The sequence below is a fragment of the Nansenia antarctica genome (genome assembly GCF_963989245.1).
Source record: "Nansenia antarctica genome assembly, chromosome: 10".
Lineage (NCBI taxonomy): Eukaryota > Metazoa > Chordata > Actinopteri > Argentiniformes > Microstomatidae > Nansenia > Nansenia antarctica.
Window position 1 is genome coordinate 22,463,867 of NC_137680.1, and position 22,793 is coordinate 22,486,659.

The window sequence follows — 22,793 nt, forward strand, 5'->3', positions numbered from 1 at the left end:
AAATCGGCCGATTTCACTCCAAATGACTCGATCGGTGATCGGCAAAAATGGCCGATCGCAAAAACCGATTTTTAATTTTTTTTTTTCCTGGGGAAGACAGATAACTGAACAGAAAACATAGGAGGATGTAACAGTATGTAAACCATGAAGGCCACGTTTATGATGTCTTTTATACAGCCATATCACTGACTTGGGCTTCAGGCCCTAACTGGGTGATAGGCCAGACTTTTACTATGCCATAAAAATGGGTCTGGTCTGCGTTTGCTTGGTGCCTAATGGATCAAAACTTTTGTCTAAAATGCACAAAATATGTAGGCTATCCAGTCAGTAGGCCTACAGTTATGTATTTTTTTAAAAATCGGTATCGGTATCGGTATCGGTTGATCTTGAGGAAAAATATCGGTGATCGGTATCGGCCCCAAAAATCCAGATCGGAGCATCCCTAACTAATACTGGGTAGGGCCACCCTTTGCTCTCAAAACAGTCACAATTCTTCGTAGCATTGATTCTACAAGATGTTAGAAACATTCCGTTGAGATTCTGGTCCATGACGACATGATTGCATCATGCAATTCCTGCAGAATTTTCAGGTGCACTTTCAAGCTGTGAATCTCCCATTCTAACACATCCCAAAGATGTTCTCTTGGATTCAGATCCGGTGACTTGGGAAGGCCACTGAAGAACACTGAACTCATTGTCATGTTCATGAAACCACTGTGAGACGGCTTTTGCTTTGTGACATGGTGCATTATCATGCTGGAAGTAGTCATACGAAGATGGGTACATTGTGGCCATGAAGGGTGGCACATGGTCAGCAAGAATACTCAAATAGGCTGTGGCATTCAAGCAATGATTGATTGGTATTAACAGGCCCAAAGTGTGCCAAGAAAACATTCCCCACTGAATTACACCACCTCCACCAGCTTGGACTGTTGACACAAGGTAGGTTGGGTCCATGGATCCATGCTGTTGGCACCAAGTTCGGACCCTATCAGTTTACGTCAGTATATGTTTTTCCAGTCTTCAACTGTCCAGTTTTGGGGGCCTGTGCCCACTGCAGCTTCAGCTTTCTGATCCTGGCTGACAGAAGTGGAACCTGACGTGGCCTTCTGTTGTTGTAGACCATCTGCCTCAAATTTCGATGCATTGTGCATTCTGAGATGCCTTTTCTGCTCACCACAATGGACCTATCGCTAAACCACGCCCCCTTTGAAAACTCAGACAAACAACGCTTCACTGACAGTGACTGACTGACCGACTGTGACTGAATGACATTCAACGACTTACAAATGTCTGATTTCTGATTTACCACAGCAATTAATAGACATGTTTTTTAAAGATGACAAGAATATTTTGTCTAGAAGCTTTTCACCATCAGATATTAGCGAGTTGTTTGTCAGAGTTTTCTGCCTGTCGTGACTTTTGCTGTGATATGATTGGCCAATTTCTATTTTGGGGCGTGGCTTAGCGATAGGTCCATTGTACACAGTGGTTAACTGAGTTATCGTAGCCTTTCTGTCAGATCAAACCAGTCTGGCCTTTCTCCGTTGACCTCTCTCATCAACGAGGTGTTTCTGTCCACAGAACTGACGCTCACTGGATGTTTTTTCTTTATTGTACCATTATGAGTAAACTCTAGAGACTGTCTAGAGAGAGCCTGTTGTGTGTGAACATCCCAGGAGATCAGCAGTCTTACAAATACTCAAACCAGCCCGTCTGGCACCAACAATTATGCCACGGTCAAAATCACTGAGATCACATTTTTTCCCCATTCTGATGGTTGATGTGAACATTACCTGAAGATTGTATTCATTGGGCTGCTGCCACACGATTGGCTGATTAGATAATTGCATGAAGGAGAAGGTGTACAAGGGTTCAGAGTATATAGAATAGAGTATATATAATGGCTGTGGCTCAATTAAGCAACACGGTTCTGTAGCTGATGTACTGGTACTGTAGCTGATGTTTGACCCACCATGATCATAACAAGCCAACTTCAATTTAAAAATCTCTTGGAAAACATCCTCAAACCGTGGACTAGCTCAACTAGCCAGTTTGCTAACACAGCTTGTTTTGTGAGCCTGCCAACAATGTAAAGTAGTGTTATAGTTAACTAGGTAGTAGTGGGGATTACTCACTCGCAATCCATTGCATTGCAATTGTGGCTTGACTAGCGAGTGTGTTATAGATTTTCAACAAAGTTGTATTTATAATTATTTAATAAAAGTCTGAACATTTGGATTGACTGCTGACTTGTTACCCCTTTCACCAGCTGCCATCACATTTAACATCATACACTGAACATCACACCAATAATAGGTGTTTTTAAAATACTACGTCATCTAAGTAAAAACCAGGCCAATAATCAGAATTGTAACTCTTGTAAAAGAAACATTTATAGGTTGCCACATATTCAGTGTCCGCTTGGAATTAGTTTTAGGAAATGTCTAATCCATCAATCAGCAATCCCCTCATCATTTCTGAGAAATCACTGCAAATTAAACTGATTTCCACATCATGGCCGAATAAATTTCCCATGAAAACAGACTTGGAAAATCTAAAAAAGCTTCTTGCAGCTGTGGCTGTTGTAGTCAATGTGCTATTATGTGATGGTAATCGTTACACCATGGCACACTCCAGATCAACCTGGGACCTGCACAACCAGGGACCTGCACAGTGTACCATGGCTGATCATTCAGCTAGCTCACCCCCTAGTCCCGGATCTGGGCTTTGTTCCCTAGTACTGGAGCAGGCATTCATCAATAACTCTCAGAGAGAGAGAGAGAGAGTGAGAGAGAAAGAGAGAGAGAGAGGGGGGTAGGGGGGGTAATAAGAAGAGTGTGTGAGGCCTCAGCATGCACAGGGCTCCTTTTGCTTAAAACACTGATGTGGTGCCAAAAAATGTGGGCCCTTCATTGCAGTAATCAAGAGCAGTTCCTACAGTACCTCACACAAAGAAAACAACAATAACATTGCTCGGTCCCCATCTTGCATGGATGTCAAGTAATGAGCTGCTGTCAGACAACGGCCTGCCTTCAAAGCACGGTGATTAGAATGTAAATCTGTGGCGTTGGGAAGAAGGAGAGCTTGAAAAGAAAGGGAGAAAAAAATAAAGATCTTTCTGTATACCAGGCTTAAAAGAAAAACTTGGAAGTGTTCAATGAAGACCCCTGGCATCTGTTCTTCAGTCTCACACTCTATTTCTTTCAATCAACTCACTCCTGCCTGGGAGACTGTGCATGCATCCACTTGAAATTGTATCAACGTGGAGAGGAACCACAGAGCCAGACTGAGAGAGAGGGAGAGAGAGAGGGAGAGAGAGCAGAGAGAGAGAGAGAGAGAGAGAGGGAGAGAGAGAGAGAGAGAGAGAGAGAGAGGGAGAGAGAGAGAGGGAGAGAGAGAGAGAGAGAGAGGGAGAGAGAGAGCAGAGAGAGAGGGAGAGAGAGCAGAGAGAGAGCAGACAGAGAGAGAGCAGAGAGAGAGAGCAGTGAGAGAGAGAGAGAGCAGAGAGAGAGGGAGAGAGAGAGAGGGAGAGAGAGAGAGGGAGAGAGAGGGAGAGCAGAGAGCAGAGAGAGAGAGAGCAGAGAGAGAGAGAGAAGAAGAGAGAGAGAGCAGAGAGAGAGGGAGAGAGAGAGAGAGAGCAGAGAGAGAGGGGGAGAGAGAGAGAGAGAGAGAGGGGGAGAGAGAGAGAGAGAGAGAGCAGGAGAGAGAGAGAGAGAGAAAAGCAGAAGGGTCCAACCAGTCTCTGAGGTCTGTAGTGGAGGAAGCCTTGCTTCAGGCCTCTCCCTCTTCTTAAACCACATGAGTTACACTCCAACCCCCAGGAATGTAGAGGAAGTCCTGCTTTCTGACCATCCGAGAGGTGTGAACCATTCCAGGGCTAGGGTGACAGCATAAACGTGAGGGGGCTGGCTTGTGTACGTTTGACCCCACCAAAAAAGTCAACCCTTATCTCTGAAGGTGCCGATCCCCGTTTTAAAAGACTACGCAGGCCCCCCTTCCTTGACTCTCCCCAAGCCCCCTTCTCTCCTGTCCCACCCATCAGTCTCCTCCCTGGTTCCATTTTACATTTCTGATTTGACCAAAACTGGGTCAGCCAAGCTTTGAAACTGTCTGTCAGCATGCAACATTTATTTTAGCAAGGCTTTGGGGCTCTGGCCAAATCTTTCTCCTTTACAATACAACTTTGCAATCTCTTATCTGGTTCTGTTCTGCATTAGGCCCCGAACTGCCCTCACAATTCTGAAATGAGCTGGCTCATACCAGAGAGGGCAGGCTGTGCCAGAGATTGTTAAGCCAGGGTTATTATTGCAGTTACAGGGCTACAGGTTTCTCCTACTTAACTGATCTGGGAATGAAGGCCCAGAGACATACCTACTGTAGCTGCTCGTGCCGTGCCTTAGACTTGAGCTCTTTATAGGCCTGGTGCATGAAGCTTTCATAGAGGGTGCGGTTTGCATTTGGGACTGAGTAACTACATTGAGACAGGACAGATTTCCCTCTTTATGCTATTATCCTGGAGAAATGTGTTGCCCCTCTTTTCCCCCCTCCTTCAATTGGGGATTTGATTTAGAATCTCTCTCTAGTAATGAGACAGGTTTATTACTCTGGCCAATTAAATCCTCCTTAAATGCTCTGCTGTGGTGCTATAAATTCACCAGGAAGTCTTCATTAGTCAATCAGCATTTCCACTGCTAATCACTGAGGCAAGACCCAGATATGCTGCCTGTAGCTCAAGGCTAGGCTTGTTAGCACCAGCACAACAGCGCTAGTACAAAGCTAGACCGTACAATAAATCAACAGGGGCTGAGATACTCCCATCTTCAGACTTGAATGCACTCCCCTGCGAGTTTTTCCATAATTTATTGTTATAGGGGTCCATATCCAATCAAGCTGCGTGTATCCCCAAAAGACAAACAAACAAAACCAACTGGAACAATAGGATGGAGTGATAAATGGCAGCAAACGCCTGTCGAGCCAAGTCTGGTGCTTCTGGGGCTGTATTCTGTTGGCTGCAATGAGATACTGTACAATTAAGGTGAAAAGACACTTGAACTAGGGCACAGAGAGGGCACAACTGATGGTTCTCCGCCCATTCCAAGTGGAAAAGTCAGTGGAGAATAGCAGTTGCACGACATGGACTATCCTTGTAGAATGGAGCTGAAAAATGAGCTGTGGTAAATTGTTAAAAGCTCTTCTGAGAATAGTAGTGATTCACTCTGGCTCACCATACGCTGAAATCATCCCCAAGAAGCCTTCAACTGTTCATCAGCAGAGCAGCCAACACACGCTGTGTTGTGGCCACCCCGCCTGCGTTAATATTCATTTGTTTTCCGTTTTCCTCATTGCATACTATTTTAATCTCACAAAACATAATAGTGAGGTGATAAAGTAGGTATTAAAACAGAAATAAAACCAAAATGCATTTTCACTGCTACTGCATTTTCATGTTAAAACAGGCTCTAAAAACAACCACTGGGAGCCATTCATTGGTTTAATCACGTCAAGAGAAAGCTAAAATGATTGGTCATGGCCCTTTTGTTGTGAGGGAGAGGAGCAGTCAGAATATAGGTCATGCCGGCGGTGTTGAGATTGGGTTCAGATGCGGTGTGTCTGCTAGTCTGTGGGGGTGAAGAGGGGGGAAGAGGTGCCCCGCGGTGGTGTAGCGGTCTAAGCACTGGCCACTAGTGCATGCTGCCCAACGGGGACTGGGTTCGTATCCCAGCTCGCCAGATCCGGATATGGCTGGGGCACACACGGGGAGCGGCATATTGGGCGGCCGCTCCCGAGGGCGGTATAGGAGTATTTCCGGACAAGGATCCGTCGCGCAACAGCGCCCCCGGGGCGCCGGAATAACAGGTGCTGGGCTCGAGGAGCCAGTCAGCTAGTCTGCCTGGCGGCCTCTTCTGGGACTGCCGGCCACGGGGTCGTGCGGCGGATCCTTCGCAATAGGCAGGGGATAATTGGATGCTAGGTTGGGTTCAATTGGCTACCAAATTGGGTGAAAAAGGGATAAAAAATCTGAAAAAAACATTTTTTTTAAGAGGGGGGAAGAGACACACAAGACCTGGTATCTATTTTGAATAGATGATACACCTACTTAGACAAAATGTATTTGTTGTCAGTCGCTTTGGATAAAGGCGTCTGCTAAAATGCCAAACGTGTATGTAAGGTTTTTTTTGTAAAGGGCTGTCTGAAACTGTTTACTCAGCCTGGTATAGGTAAAAAAAAAACACTACATGCACTTTGGATTTGATATCATTGTAAAAAAGACTGCATACTCTTTTGAAGAACTGTTTAACCGCTGTCCACATGAGTTAACGGCTGGGGTTATTGTTCCTCAAAAACATGCAAAGACCATCAAATATCTATCACATGTCCATTTCTACATTCTGGCAACATTCTTGGATGAGCTGCAGAGGTCTGATGGCAGAGGCGGGGGAGCCTGGCCAGGAGTCCGTCGCAGTAGTCAAGACAGGAGATTTACAAAGTGACTGGACCGAGAGTTGTGCCGCTTCTCCGGTGAGAAATGGATGGAAGGAATGTATTTATTTATTAAACAATTAAAAGGCCCCTACCCAAAACCCCAACATGACTTCTGTGTATGTCACTAAAAAACTTGGCAATTGCATTACTTTCCCCAGTCCCCAAAGTGTGTCAGCTCCAGCATGTATGTAACACACTGTAATGTACATATAGTCTGCGAGAATTGATGCATGAGGTTTTACATCAGGATGATTTATAAATGCATAGAAACGGTTCCATCGTTGAAGGCAGGTATCCAGGATTGTGCTGTGATGATGGAAGTGTGTTAGGAATCTTTCTATACGTTAAAAAGTTCAGCAAAGTTCCCCCAAGAAACCAAATTCACTTCACGTCGGCCGATGCTTTGCAAACTGAGTCCGTTGCAGTAGTCAAGACAGGAGATTTACTCACAGAAGTGACTGGACCGAGAGTTGTGCCGCTTCTCCGGTGAGGAACGGAATGCATTTATTTATTAAACAATTCAAAGGCCCCTACACAAAACCTCCAACATGACTTCTGTGTATGTCACAAAAAAACTTCTGGCAATTGCATTACTTTCCCCAGTCCCCCTCTCTCTCTGGGCCCTTTGACAAACAAGAAGTTACCACACCGCCTGCCCTTTCAAGAGCTACCTGGGTGGGCGGCACAAAGATCTGCCTGACGTGAATGTACACAGCAAGAGTCAGCAACATGACGACCTCATCTGGAATAGAGACTCTCCTGGCTCTGTTGAGGTAAATAACTAGCTACGGTACGTGACTCACTGTCTGAGCTAAAGCAGAAGGTTCTAAAGGTCTAAACCAACACTCCATCACGCAGGTGAGGCAAAACCCCTGACAACATGCATTTAAATGTAGAGGAGTGTTGTGTTGATTTCACACAAAGAGGTAACAGGAGCAGTGGTGCTGTAGGCCCAGAGCCTTCAGAGAGTAGACAGGGGTATACAAGTGTATCCCACGGGATCTCATTAGAAGGACAGGAGTGGCATTCCCGGAGATACCCTCCTGGCTCAGAAAACACTAGGACAGAATCTGGGAAGCATGAGAAAAGCCCTCTTTGCAACCGTCCACATGTGTGTGTGTGTGTGTGTGTGTGTGTGTGCGTGTGCGTGCGTGCAGTCTCCCTCCCTCCCGTCCAATTCTAAAGGTCTCCCCTTTCACGTTTCCTGAAGCCCCCCGAGGCATTGTGGGAGCTTTTCAACTGAGTTCAGTTTTGCAGTGATTCATTTCCTCCTGCAATAGACACCTCACATCAACCACACACACACAGGAACATTATCACACACATCCTCACGCGCGCACACACACACGCATGCACTCGCACACAGGCACACACACACGCACACACACACACACACACACACACACAGGCACACGCACACAGGCACACACACACACACACACACATACACACACACACACACACACACACACACACACACACACACACAGCAGGCCAGTCAGGCCCAGACAGTATGGAAATGTTTATCCAGCCGACGAGGCGCGGTGGGGGTCTCCCCCCTCTAGGACAGACAGCCTATAACACAGCTAGACAGGACAATACACACTGTTTCCAACACAGGCCGCCAACACGACCGTTAAACCCCCCAGCACATCTGGGTATTCACTTAAATGCACAGCGAAATCTGTACAAATGAGGTAGGGGAGGTGCATTCATTTTACTAGAATAGTATTTCAGCAAACTGTGTCGACGTCGTCAGAGGCTTATTCCACAGTGTTAACAATACAGAGCGGTCCCGATAGTGCTGCGTAACACGGAGGGTCACACTGTGAAATAGGCCTCTCTGTAACGACATTACGCTATGATGCTAATCGTCATTGTGCAGTGTGGTACGCCACAGCATGTGTTGACATACCACAAAATGATGTATTGTCGAAACGAACTAACGTGGTATATAACTAATAGTTATACAGTACACTGTGCAACTTGCGACTTTTTTTATTTCTAAAAACACACACAGGCCCTGTCATAGAGAGAGTGACTGTGTTGTGACACTAAAGCATAGATTGAGTGCTGTGTTGGGAGCGGGGTTCCAGGTCTCAGACGATTTAAGAGGCAATGAAACACTTGACTAGAGCACATCTCCCTCCTCTCCCCCCTGAAGCTCCCTCTCTCTGCTCGGAGGAAGTCAGGGTGCTTTAACTTATGGCAGGACTCTAACAGCCATGTCATTAAAACCAGGAGAGATCTCACAATGGTAGCAGCACAGCTCCTCCACGGTCGAGAGAGAGAGAGAGGGGGGGGGGAGCCAGACACAGAGGGCGAGAAAGAAATAGCTCATAATGAATTGTGAGGCTTAACTTATGTGATACAGTAATACTTTTGGACAGTGTACAATATAACTCCCCCCGTCTGTCCAAACAATACATTTACACATACGTAACACACTGTAATGTACATATAGTCTGCGAGAATTGATGGATGAGGTTTTACATCAGGATGATTTATAAATGCATAGAAACGGTTCCATCGTTGAAGGCAGGTATCCAGGATTGTGCTGTGATGACGGAAGTGTGTTAGGAATCTTTCTATACGTTAAAAAGTTCAGCAAAGTTCCCCCAAGAAACCAAAATTCACTTCACATCGGCCGACGCTTTGCAAACTGCTCTCTGCTGTTGCCGTCCTATTTTGAGTCAAGTCCTTCAGGTTAAGTGTTCTACTATCTAAAGGCTGGGCAGATATCTTTTAAATTTGTTTTATTTAACCTTTATTTAACCAGGTAAGACAATTAAGAACAGATTCTTATTTACAATGCCGACCTGGCACAGCCTTTTGAGGGGTAGGGTGTAGGGGTAAAAGAAATACAAAAGTTAAAACACATTAATCATGACAAACAAAATAGAGCAGAGAACAGGAACAGTTACAAGCCGCGGACAAATCAGACCAACGAACAAACAACAGCAAGCGAGCAGGGGACAGGGGACGGGTCCTGGTTTAGAAGCAATTGCACGTGTCGTTAAAAGTGTCTATGAGTGAGTTCTTGAAGGCTGATCTCTATAGGCTGGGCAGATGACTTGTGGCCCCTTATGGCTTGCGAATATCAATGGGCGTCATTGACTTTTTTCCTGTACTTTCCTTTCCGGCTTTCACACCTTTTACCCTAGCCCTGACACTTCTACTAGGTCCCCTGGCTCCTGTGGTCTCGCAGGGCTGGAGGGGGGCTGAGTGTACAGGGGAGACCAGATGGCCTAGTAACCTCTCTGAAGGTGACCTCACTCCCGTTCACATTGAATACGGTAATAAAGGAGGGCTAGCTCTCTCCCCTGGGCCTGAGAAAAACCCAGGCCGCCCAGGAGTCAACCCCCGGCCCTCCAGAGCCAGGTGTGAGGGGTCTGCAGAGTGGGCCCCCAGAGCAGGACCAAGACCCCTGCTCACATCACAGAGGAAGCATTAACCAGCCCCAGGCCCCCTCTGTGCCTCAGGAGGAGAGAGAAGGGAAAAAATAAAAAGGGAGGGGGGTTATGGTTAGAGGAGAGGGTGATGGGGGTCGTAGAAAAGGGTGAGGAGAGGTGAGAATGAAATATCGAAAATGTTTCAGTGACTGCAATGTTCCATAGAGCTGCGCTAGCCTTGCTGTAGGAACCTGTTCTTTTATGCAATATGCATACCTAGTGGTGTACATGTGTGACTTGTCTGCTGCCTTTTCATCAAAACTCTTCCAGGTTGTATATATACGTGAGAAAGGACAAAACTGTTTTTTGTCTAAAGGGTTTTAACACACTCCAGCCAGACGGGTCGGGGGCTGAAATCCTGGTCCTCTTGGCCTTGAGTTGAAGTGTGGAGAAATGAGTGTTTACTGCAAGACCTATGGAGGGGTAAGTATAAGCAATGCTTAATACCAAAACAATGATTTATATTTGGCCAGGCTCCTCCTGTTGTTGTGCTTGGCCGTCTGTATGTGAATGTGCTAGTGTGTGCATGTGTGCGTGTGCGTGCGTGTGTGTGTGCGTGCGTGTGAGAGAGAGAGAGAGATCTCAGGGTTCTTATTTACTCCCCACTAGGGATTCCCAATGACAGAGGTTCTCTTTGAGGTGATCAGTGTTAAAGCAAGCATATTTAAACACAACATCTTTGACCCTGTGTGTGTGCGTGTGTGTGTGTGTGTGTGTGTGTGTGTGTGTGTGTGTGTGTGTGTGTGTGTGCGTGCGTCTGTGTGTGCGCGTCTGTGTGTGTGTGTGTGTGTGTGTGTGTGTGTGTGTGTGCGTGTGTGTGCGTGTGTGTGTCTTCTAACATGTGCGCTCTAGAGGGAAAATGATCTACTACACCCCACATGTCCTCAGCTGGTCATGAGAACATAGGTCAGAAGTTGAAACAGGTTCCAGGGGCTTTCAGGGAGAGTAACAGTATGGCGTTCTCATGGTAACAGTATGGCGTTCTCATGGTAACGCAACGAAAAATGTGGGAAGAGACAGGGTGGGGTCCCTGGGAGAGATGAAGGAATAAATAAATAAACACATGGAGAAATAAACAGAGCCCAAGAGAAATCAGAGTGACCCGACATTCATCATCAGAACCTAACAAAGCAGTGGAAAAAGAAACGGAAAAGAGCACAAATGGGGGGGGGGGGTGAACAGAGTGGGGGTAAGTCTTCGAGTGGTCCCGTTACTCAGAGTACAGTGACACATAGAGCTCTTTCATGTGGGGGAAACTCAGGTTCCTAAGAGCTTTGCCTGTCTCCCCATCCTCTCTGGCTTGTTTGTACATTTTCGAAGGCGACACATGTGATTTATCTGTCTGAGTCGGAAGACATCCAAGTTCAGATGGAGCTGCTATGGGGGTCGGAGGTCAAAATCTTAACCAGAGAATGAGGCCAAGGAGGGGTCATGTTCATATACAACCAACCCCGGGGGGCAATATCAGTGTTCTGTCACTCACATCCTCTTTGTCCTTGTGATTTATGGAAATCAAAATAGGTCAATAAGGTGCAAGGTTTAAAACGAGAGAGGGAACGCCGTACTGTAGGGTAAGCCGGACCTAATTGAATCAACGTGTGGTGGCCAACATGTGATTTAAATTCAAACCATACTGCCCATTAGGGTCAATTACAATGTTATTTCACAATGAAGTATGACTCTAATTTAAGAAAAGCTTCATCAATTAATAACAAAGAGGTGTCTCAGCTATGCAACCCCAAAATTAATTGCGGCACTGGTTTTGTTCAGACCGACAACAGTTTGAACGGAGCCTGTGTCGATGGCATTACGCAAAAAAAGGAACGAACTCGCGAAGCACAACCTGTTCTATCCGATTTTATCACCAACAAAACAACAAAACGTCTTTTATTCCAAAGGCGAGAGAGAGTAGGAGAGAAAGAGAGGCGAGAGAGAGGAGGGAAATTAGTTTTATGATCTGCAACATCCTGCCAGAACTTTTATTGGAAGCTTAAGCATGCATGAACTGCACTCTCGCAGCGGGCAGTTAAATGGTAGTGACCTTGGTTTTGACCCCCCCACAGTGCCCCTACCATCCTACCACCCCCCCACAGTCCCCCTACCATCATACCACCCCCCCACAGTCCCCCAACCCAACCCAAGGCCTCATTTAGAAAGCTTGTGTACGCAAAAAAAGTGTGCATACATCATTTTGACGCAAATTTGGGGGATTTCTAACAAAACAACTTGAAGTGAAAATGTGCACTCCACGCACACCGGGACACATAAACTGGAGAAATGAGCAACTGCGACTCCACAGGCAGAGGGATGAAGCTGGAGAAACTACATCTTTTAGTTATCCACCCTGTGCTGTATACTACACAGTACAGTAGGGTGCGACCCATCGAATGGTTGTTTATTGAATGTGGTCATATATTTGTATCTGTCCCTATATACAAACACATACATCAATTAATACACTTTATTCTGAATTAAACAAGAGTGATTTGAAGTTGAGAAGTAACAAGAAATTGCAAGAAATATTCACCCATAATAAACTTTTCTAACACTCTTTTTCATAAAAAGAAAAAAAAGAAGCATTGAGTGTGCGTAAAAAAGAGGCTATTCCACGCATTTTAAATTCCGGAGAATGGAATAAAGTGAATTAGATTTTGCATTGTGTAAAATGAATCTAAATATGACCTCTCACATATTATTTATGGACATATATCCTAACTGTACATTGTATCGATATCCATCACCTTTGTTAACTGTACATATCTTCGCCCTTGTCCTGTACATATCACACTGTACACTGTGTGCACACTTGCACTATTTGCACTATTTGCATCTGGGTTAGATGCTGAACTGCATTTCAATCAAATCTAATCTAATCTAATCTAATCTAATCTAATCTAATCTAATCTAATCTAATGAAGAGTTTCCTGCAGTGCACACATACAAACATGATTTAGGATAATAAATACAAGCGGAGATGTTTTTGCAAAACAACCCCTCAGATATGTTGTACAGTTTAATCAGGAATCATATTTGATTCAATCTGTAATTATTAAACAATACTTGCATGTTATGAAATGTATTTTCATAAAATAATAAGAACAGTAGGACACAATGGGCCCTATTATGCACTTCTTAACTTGCCGTCTTAAGTCTTAATTAAGACGCACCACCAGGTTAAGACCTACCGCCACCCTTATTATGCGCTTCATACGCGCTACTGCTATTATGCAGGTGTCGCTAGGCGCCCACACATAAGACGTAAGACTCCCGTGCATATATTACTCATTGTGGGAGTGTTCATATGTTAATGAAGTGCGCTAGGCGCCCCTGCTATTATGCGATCTGACTTTGCGCCTAGCGCTAAGAAGTGGTTTGAAAAGTTCTTAGGCGCTAGAGTTCATGCACGTTTTGAAACACGAGCGCTTCCACGGTTTGCGCATGCGCGCCGACCGACTTCTTAAGAAGTGGGTCAGCGCGCATGCGCAAACCGCGGAGGCGCGCTCGTGTTTCAAAACGTGCATGAAGTCTAGCGCCTATGAACTGCATAATAGCATAGCGCTTATGACTTAACGCAGCCGGTTCTTAAAGGGAATGGCACCTGGCACGCTGATTGGGTTGATTGAGAAGACGCCCAAAACACACCCATGACTAATTTCTGGGCTTAGCGCCGGGTCTTAGGCGCCCACTACCGCACGCATAATAGCAAAGTGGCCTTGACCACGCCTCCACGTCTTAAGTTTAGATCTACCGCCTCGTCTTATTGCTTAAGACTTATGAAGTGCATAATAGGGCCCAAGACGTTTAAACTGATGCCATTTTGGAGATATGAGTGCAGTTACATATTGTTATGATGTGCTCGTTGCGCAGGACTGTTTCATTGGGTGAAATGTCTTTTCTGTGGGTATTTGCAGTCATTGTCGTCATGCAGTATAGATTAATATTAATTTGGGCCGTTTCACTGACCATTTATAGGCAACTATGGGTGTTAAAAGGGTGGGACAAGACGCTCGTTCACGTGCACAACATTTAGAGTTGATTGTGATTTCTAAAGGGAAAAAGGCGTGGGACTTGTGTGTACACTGTTTTATAAATCCGAATGTTGGTGTGCGTAAACGTTCTTGCTTGTCTACGTACGCAAGCTTTTTACGCCAGTTCTAAGCAAAGCTTTATAAATGAGGCCCCTGGTCTCTAAAGACAAAGCTTTATAAATGAGGCCCCTGGTCTCTAAAGACAAAGCTTTATGAATGAGGCCCCTGGTCTCTAAAGACAAAGCTTTATGAATGAGGCCCCTGGTCTCTAAAGACAAAGCTTTATAAATGAGGCCCCTGGTCTCTAAAGACAAAGCTGTATAAATGAGGCCCCTGGTCTCTAAAGACAGCAGCCCCCTCCACCACAGCCTTCTAACACAATTGACCTCCGACCTCACCAACATGTGACACATAAATTAACCAGCCGGTACGTTGGCCTAATTTCCCCCCATATTAGCCATTTAGGGTTGTTTACAAACTTTACAGTATGTGCTTAAGCATGGTGTGTGCATATGTGTGTGTGTGTGTGTGTGTGTGTGTGTGTGTGTGTGTGTGTGTGTGTGTGTGTGTGTGTGTGTGTCTATGTAAACACATGTGGCTCTGGATAGGTAAAAAAAAATAAAAGAACAGAGTATTGCAGCATTAATGAATAACCCTGATGTTTCGAGGCTGCCCTCGAAAAGGAGGTTCAGGACCCTGGCCGCTAAGACAAACAGACTGAAGAACTGCTTCTACCACAGGGCCGTCAAGGCCCTGAACACAGCAAAGACCTAAGTTCTGGGCCCTGGACAGTCTGGACGGATTGTATGGCAGCTGCTGGACTGAAAAAATCAGGTGTAGTGCTGAGGCACAAACATGTACATTTCAAGCCTGCAAACTGTGACACTTTAAATAACGTGAAAAAATACTATTGTGCAATATGACAACCCTAGTTGACTATCTGTGCAGTATAGTACAGTGGATTGTGTACATAGCCTTTATTTATGTAAACCAGCTCCTTACCTTCTTGTGATTTTTTTTCTTTTTCTAAAAGTGTTTTTTTTCCCTTTCCTAACACCAGGGGAGCCACCCCTCCTAAATTTCGTTGTTTGGTACCTGTACTGTAGCAATGACAATAAAGTCCATTCATTCATTCATTCATTCATATGCTGTGTGCTGATGTTCATATGCTGTGTGCTGATGTTCATATGCTGCTGTGCACTTCCAGGTGAGAGGGGGGAAGAGAGTTAGCTGGAGAAGGTTTGTACCTACCCCTGAGGATATAGTTCTGGTAGTTCTGGTCCGCTTCAGCCCCCACTTTGATGAGACACGTAAGTCCTTCAGCCACCACAAACTCATGCACCAGGTCCTTGTCATCCTGAGGAGGACAGAGGAGAGCAGTTACAAACAAGAGATGAGATGAGGAAGATAGAGACAAGGAAGGAGAAGTGTTTGAATGACATATAGGGACTACCTTGATTGAGGTCATCATTCAATGGAAGCATTTGTGACATGTTCTAATGCTTTGGTCCTCATATCGGGATCCGATGTAATGATCTGACTTTTCTTTCGGAAAAATGTGAAGACATTTCCGCGTTGTTGAAAATCAATGACACGTCACTAGTCAACTAACACAGCTTGTTTTGTGAGCCTGCTAACAATGTAAATTAGAGTTCTAGTGAACTAGACAGCAGTGGGGGATTACTCACCGAGTCAATTGCGTTGCAGTATTTCGGCTCGACTAGCGAGTTTGTGTTCTGATTCTCAACAACGTTTCAAAAGAAAAGTCAGAACATTTTGATTGGTCGCCAATATGAGGACCAAAGCATTAGAACGTGTCACAATTGACAGACTGTCGGCACAATGAAAACCATGTGAACATTGACTTTACAGTATCTAATAATAATAATAATAATAATAATAATAATAATAATAATAATTCATTGTATTTATATAGCACTTTTCCGGGGCTCAAAGACGCTGATCTGTACGGTGCTGTGTTATATGTAAGTAAGTAAGTAAGTAACGTTTATTTATATAGCACAACATTTACAACGACAAGAGCCGCCCAAAGTGCTTAACAGATAAAATATAAAGAGAAAAACAAGAGAAAAGAGAAAAAATACAGATTAAAGAAAACTGAAAAAATAGAAAAATACACTAAAAGCAAGGTGCAGTACAAATAGAAGCGCAAAGAGTGCAGTGTCGGGAAGGCAGGCACACCTCAGGTCAAAGGCCAGGGAGAAAATATGTTTTTACTAGTTTTTTAAAAGCCTCAATTCTCTCGGCGGCTCTGATGTGGAGGGGGAGACTGTTTTAGAGCCTAGGGGCGGCCTTAGAGAAGGCTCTGTCCCCTCTAGTTTTTAATTTAGTCTTAGGGACCTCCAAAAGGAGTTGCTCAGCTGACCTAAGGGCTCTGGATGGAGTGTGGTGGCGCAATAGGTCAGCCAAGTACGGGGGTGCCAGCCCGTTCAGTGCTTTAAAAACAATTAAAAGTAATTTAAAATCAATGCGGGAGCGGACGGGGAGCCAGTGAAGAGAAGCCAGGATTGGTGTAATATGGTCATGCTTCTTTGTACCGGTGAGTAGTCGAGCTGCAGCATTCTGAACTAGCTGCAGCTGACGGAGCAGGGACTGGTCAATGCCAACATACAAAGAGTTGCAGTAATCCAGCCGGGTTGTAATGAAGGCATGGATCACCTTCTCTAGGTCCTTCTGCGGAAGATAGGCCCTTGTTTTAGCGAGGAGTCTGAGGTGAAAAAAGCTATTTTTCACCACAGAGCAGACCTGCTTGGTGAATTTGAAGTCACTGTCAAATATCACTCCAAGATTTCTGACTGATGAGCAGATATTTGAGCCAAGAGGACCTAGAGCATCGACAGAAGGGCCTAGAGAAGTGTTGGCAAAGAGAATTACCTCAGTCTTGCTCTCATTTAGATTGAGGAAGTTAGCATTCAACCATGCTTTGATTTCAGTCAGGCAATTGAGCAATGGCTAAAGTGCAGCCTTTCCTCTAGATTTTAGTGGCAGATAGACCTGGACATCATCAGCATAACAGTGGAAGGACACTCCATGGTTTGCCAGGATAGGGCCTAGGGGCAGCATGTAAAGGAGAAATAGAAGGGGGCCCAGTATCGACCCTTGAGGAACCGCACAGGTGAGAGGGGCCTTAGAGGAGAAAAATTCACCTAGCTGAACGGAGAAACTACGTCCGGACAGGTAGGACTTGAACCAGCTTAAGGCGACACCTGTGATGCCCACATGTTGTTCTAGACGTGACAGTAGGATCGAATGATCCACTGTGTCGAAGGCGGCTGAGAGATCTAGGAGGACCAAAATGGCAGGACTGCCAGAGTCGGCTGCTAGGAGCAGATCATTTTGGACTCGCAGGAAGGCTGTTTCAGTGCTATGGCGTGGTTTAGAGCCAGACTGGAATTTCTGGTGGATGTTATGCACAACTAAAATGCTTGCAACTGAACGTAAACTGCTCGCTCCAGGACTTTGGACAAGAATGATAATATTGGAGATGGGCCTGAAGTTGGTGTGCGTGTTTGAAGGCAGCTGGGACGCGTCCAGAGCTGAGAGAGGTATTGATAAGTAATAGGATAATTGGGCCGACCGACTCAAATACCTCTTTAAGAAGGCGAGAGGGAAGGCTGTCTGAGGGGCAATTTGTGGGCCGTAGGTGCTGGACTAAATTGGAGAGTGAGGAAAGGGATATCAGCTTGAACTGCTTGAAGACAGCAGACTGGGGGCACAGAGAGGGGGGGGGGGGCTGGAGTAGTTAAAAGGTGAGCTGGTCTAAGAGCAGAAATTTTGTCAATGACATTTTTTTTTTAAAGCGTTCACAGAGAGTGGGTGATGGCACAACAGGGGATGTGACAGGGGGGTTGATGAGAGCATTGAGGACGTTAAAAAGAACCTGGGGCTTGTGGCTATTGTTAGAGACCAAGTTAGAGATGTGCAGGCAACCACGTAGAATTTCAAGGGAGACATGGAGCCTGTCCTTTTTCCACTTTCTCTCTGCGCGCCTGCATGCACGTCTGAGAGTGCGTGTGGAATCATTAAGCCATATGTAGTGGTTCTATACAGTATATGGTTTGGCATAACATGGTATGCATTAGGGAGTTATGAGAAACAGTTTGATGCCAGTTACATGCCTGCAATACGCATTACACAAACCTATACAATGCTTTTAAAAGAACTTGGCGGCTGAATTTTCATCCATTTACTAAATGACCTTTAAACTTTGGTAGGTATGGGTGTTTTATAAAACATCGTTCTTGTTTCTAGTAACTATCAATTCAGGTTATACTGCATTGTATTACGACACAGGGATTTGCCTTTCATTAAAGAGATTTATGCTAACCTTACACTACAAATATTTCCATGACAGCAAACTAGACTCAACTATGTTGTGCATTACTTTCATGGGGGGACAAATTACCCAGCATGCTCCAAGTACCTAATTTCCTGTGCTCATGGCAACCCTTTGTTTTGTGCTGCTTTAAATGTTGGTTGCTAAGTGCCTGTTTCTCCCTAACATTAGGAGCTCATTCAATTAGTGGTAGAAAGGTGCTAAGAGCACTGCTGTCCTGCTGTAATGAACGGTTACACACAAAACACTTGGAGCGTGAGCACACTTCACTCTTGTGATCTGTTATTACTGACCCAAACCACACACCCTCCATCACAACACTCTTGACTCGAGTGAAAGGAAAAACAACGTTGGTTCACACCACTTTATTAGCATGTTGAGTCTTAGCTGTCAAATACCTCACCTTGCATCGAAAGGTGTTTTTAAACAGTTATGTAATACACATTTTAAAAGGTGTTCTCGTATAGTACAAAGCTACAGTAAAAAAGGTATAATAACTGCTCACTAGGAGGAATAGGCGTGAGGCCCCATCTAATAATCCTGCATGCCGTGGCTATTCGCCAATGCTAATATACCATACAATAATATCATAATCTATACCATACAATAATATCATAATTTAAGTAGTGGAGTCAGATAACTGTACTTCAGCGTGTGAGTCAGAGTGTGTTCAACGATGGTTAACAAGCTCACAGTATGTTAGCATACGCATCCTCTGGGACACTACTTTATTCTGTACCATAGGCTAGTCTCTCACTGATATTGTGTCTTTGATATCACCACACATTGTTCATTGGCAGCATGTCCGTTTTCTAATATCAAAAGCCTTGTAGTAAAAATACAATGGCACATTCCTCAAATTTAGGACAGGCTATGGTAAGACACAACTAAGTTGATATTGGGACATTAAAGATACAAATAAGGGGACAATAAGATGAAAAACACATGTGAAGAACACTGTTTCTTATCAGAAGCCTGAAATGCAGTGAATGGTGATATTCCATTGTCCGTGTGTTATGCTGAGTCTGTTGCGGTGGTGTTTTGCTTGCAGGGCTCATGTCCGCTTGCCTCTCTCTCGATGACCAAACCACCTGTGCCTCTCACACCTGTCAACGCGACGGTAATTTAAGTGCAGGAGAGATTTTCACCAGGCTTTAGAGCATGCTGCTATGGGTGGAGAGAGAGAGGAGGAGAGAGAGGAGGAGAGGAAGAGAGAGAGGGGGAGACAGAGGAGGAGAGGACGATAGAGAGGAGAGAGAGGAAGAGAGAGAGGGGGAGACAGAGGAGGAGAGGACGATAGAGAGGAGAGAGAGGAAGAGAGGACGAGAGAGAGGAGGAGGGAGAGGAGGAGAGGAAGAGAGAGAGGAGGAGAGAGAGGAGGAGAGAGAGGAGAGGAAGAGAGAGAGAGAGGAGGAGAGGTAGAGAGAGAGGAGGAGAGGAAGAGAGTGAGGAGAGAGAGGAGGAGAGGTAGAGAGAGAGAGGAGAAGAGGAAGAGAGTGAGGAGAGAGAGGAGGAGAGGAAGAGAGAGAGGAGGAGAGGAAGAGAGTGAGGAGAGAGAGGAGGAGAGAGAGGAGGAAAGAGAGGGGAGGAAGAGAGAGAGGAGCAGAGAGAGGAGTAGAGGAAGAGAGAGAGGAAGAGAGAGAGGAAAGGAAGAGAGAGAGGAGGAGAGAGAGGAGAGAGAGGAGAGCACCACTCATGGTAGGGTGGTCAGGGCCCTACTCCCCCCACAGGCCAGCTTTTACATGAATCAATGATAGAGACTCCAGCCGTTTGGCAAACACACCATATTTACAAGTGTGTACTCACACAGAGCGAAACAGACAGACAACACAGCTGGGCTTCGATTGAAATATCATACACTGTGTGACCACAAACTAAGTAAGAGAAACAGGTTCTTCTCATAAGATTATTTTAGGTATGAACTTAGAATTGGAAAGCATTTACAGTCATTCCATGTTCAAATCTTTAGAAAACATGTCTATTACTTGCTGTGGTAAATCAGAAATTAGAAATGTGCCAACTCCCGCCATTATAAGTCATTGAATGTCATTCAGTCATGGTCGGTCAGTCAGTCACCGATTTTTGTCCGAGTCAAAGGGGGCGTGGCTTAGCGATAGGTCAATTGGAGCAAGCGACATCCTCTTCAACTCAGCTCATTCCAAAGTCATTCCAAGTGTACTGTAGTGAGGTGTCCTGGATCTATAATTCGGCCTTTCTGTCAACCTCCACTGCTCTCTTTCCCAACTGTCTCCTGGATGGATGGTTAACACTCCCCCTCCACAGTGTGACTCCCTGCCAGGGCCCAGTGTGTGAAGCTGCGCTCCAGCCAAGACCAGACCTGAGTACAGCCACAGCACAGCTGCCACGGAGGCAGGCTGCTCTCACACAGCTCTGTGCAGCAGAAGCCTAGGGGAAACCTTATTCTGTGTGTGTGTGTGTGTGTGTGTGTGTGTGCGTGTGTGTGTGTGTGTGTGTGTGTGTGTGTGTGTGTGTGCGTGTGTGTGTGCAGACAGCCTAGGGCCAGTCACACAGCTCTGTGCAGCTGAAGCCTAGGGAAAACCTTATTCTGTGTGTGTGTGTGTGTGCGTGTGTGCGTGTGTGTGTGTGTGTGTGTGTGTGTGTGTGTGTGTGTGTGTGTGTGCGTGTGCAGACAGCCTAGGGCCAGGCTGTGGATATGGCCTAGATCTGAGTGTGTGTGTGTGTGTGTGTGTGTGTATGGAAATGTACTGTAAAATGCATGAGTGTGCATGCACGCTAACCCTGTGTGTGTGCATGAGTGCGTGTGTCGTGCATGCGTGTGTGTGTGTGTGTGTGTGTGTCTGTGTCTGTGTCTGTGTGTCATATGGTAGAATGGTAGTTAATAATAGACACGGCTACAGTAGTATATTGCCAAAGCTGCGGTTCTAATCAGACATCATTATGGGGCTGGTAAGAAGCAATAGGGGGGAAAATTACCTGAAAGATCTGCTTGAGGGAAAACAGGGCTCTCCTCAGCTCCCGTCCATTAGAGTTGTAGAGTTTCTCTGTGAGGAAAGAGAAAGAGGAGGAGAAAATATCCGTTTACAGTCACAGCTGTAGTTTCATGTCAACGACTAGAAGGAAAAGCTAACAAACCAAAGCTTAGGGTCCAAAAGACTGGAGAGATAGTCACTCTTCTACGTGTGAGTGAAAGTGTTCCTCTAGTCTACGCCAGAGGACCTGAGAAGAACACTTTGTTATCGTTGAATTTGGTTGGATGAAGTTGTCTGTGAGATTAGCTATCCACTTTACAAAATGACACAATTATATGTCCATGAGCTGTATCCCTTCAGTAGCAGCGTTGGCCTTATTTCTAGCTAATGCTAGATTTTCATGCTAATGCTAGCTAATGCTAGACATTCTAGCTAAGGTCCTCTGCAGTCAGAAATGCACCGTTAGATCTTGGCCAGTGAGGTAGCAATGCTATCTGGAGTAATGAGGGGAACAGTGCTGTAGCAGCTCAGAGCACATCTGTGGAGAGTTAAAGAAAGTCTGAACCTTTCCTGCTGACACAAACGTATCTACCTTCTACCACAACAGTGCAAAGGCAACCCTGACGTCTGCTCCATAGCTCCTACACTAATTGATTTGCCAACATGCGAGACAAAGTCAAGGAGCAAATGCTGCATTGGTCCCAAAAGAACAACATCCTTTGATGCTTCCTAATTCATTTGGTTGTTTCAAGTTTCACGTTTCAAGTTTATTGTTACGTCACATTACACGAGTGTAAGTCCTTAGGCTTCGGTTCCTGACATTGCAGCACAAGACATAAGGCAATAGGCATAATTCAAGATAAAAAAAGTGACAGTAGTACACGACATAAGTTGCAAAAAATAATAAGACAGGATATAGTTACAGGATATAGTTAGCAGTATCCGGACAATTTGCAGTGGCAAATAATCATAGGCATAATACAAGATAAAAGTGACAGTACGGTAGTACAGGTAAGACAGGATACATTAGTGGTGCAACTAGTAATAATAGATAGTTCATTAGTAAAGTGGTTGTGAGCTTAAGATTGACCTAGTCCGTATACATGGGGTGTGCTTGGGGATGATAGTCTACAGTGGGTTGTTCAGGAGCCTGATGGCCTGGGGGAAGTAGCTGTTGGTTAGCCTCTGAGATTTGGCCCTGTGGCTCCAGAAGACGCTTTGTCTTTTGGACGGCATCGGTTCGAACAGACTGTGTTTAGGGTGGCTAGGATCTTTGATGATGCGGTTGAGGGCAGTGCAGTTGCCGTGCCAGGCAGTGATGCACCCAGTCAGGATACTCTCACTTGTGCCTCTGTAGAAGGCCCGCAGGGTCTTGGACCCCATGCCAAACTTCTTCAACCGCCTGAGGTGAGAGAGGCGCTGCTGTGCCTTTTTTCACCACCTGTTTGGTGTGCACGTCCCAGGTGAGGTCGTCGGAGATGTGGACGCAGAGGAACTTACAACTGCTGACTCTCTTTAC

General features: G+C 45.4%; 1 protein-coding gene across 1 annotated transcript in view; it reads right to left on the reverse strand.

Moving 5' to 3' along the window:
• The window catches only part of LOC308166760 (FH1/FH2 domain-containing protein 3-like), a gene marked incomplete at both ends in the record, with an annotated part of 144,664 nt that overhangs the window by 51,119 nt on the left and 70,752 nt on the right, over positions 1-22,793 (reverse strand). The window contains 2 exons of the mRNA XM_080541085.1: positions 15,218-15,323; positions 21,279-21,346. Coding sequence (XP_080397211.1) covers positions 15,218-15,323; positions 21,279-21,346 — 174 coding nt within the window. The remainder of the gene's footprint in view (positions 1-15,217; positions 15,324-21,278; positions 21,347-22,793) is intronic.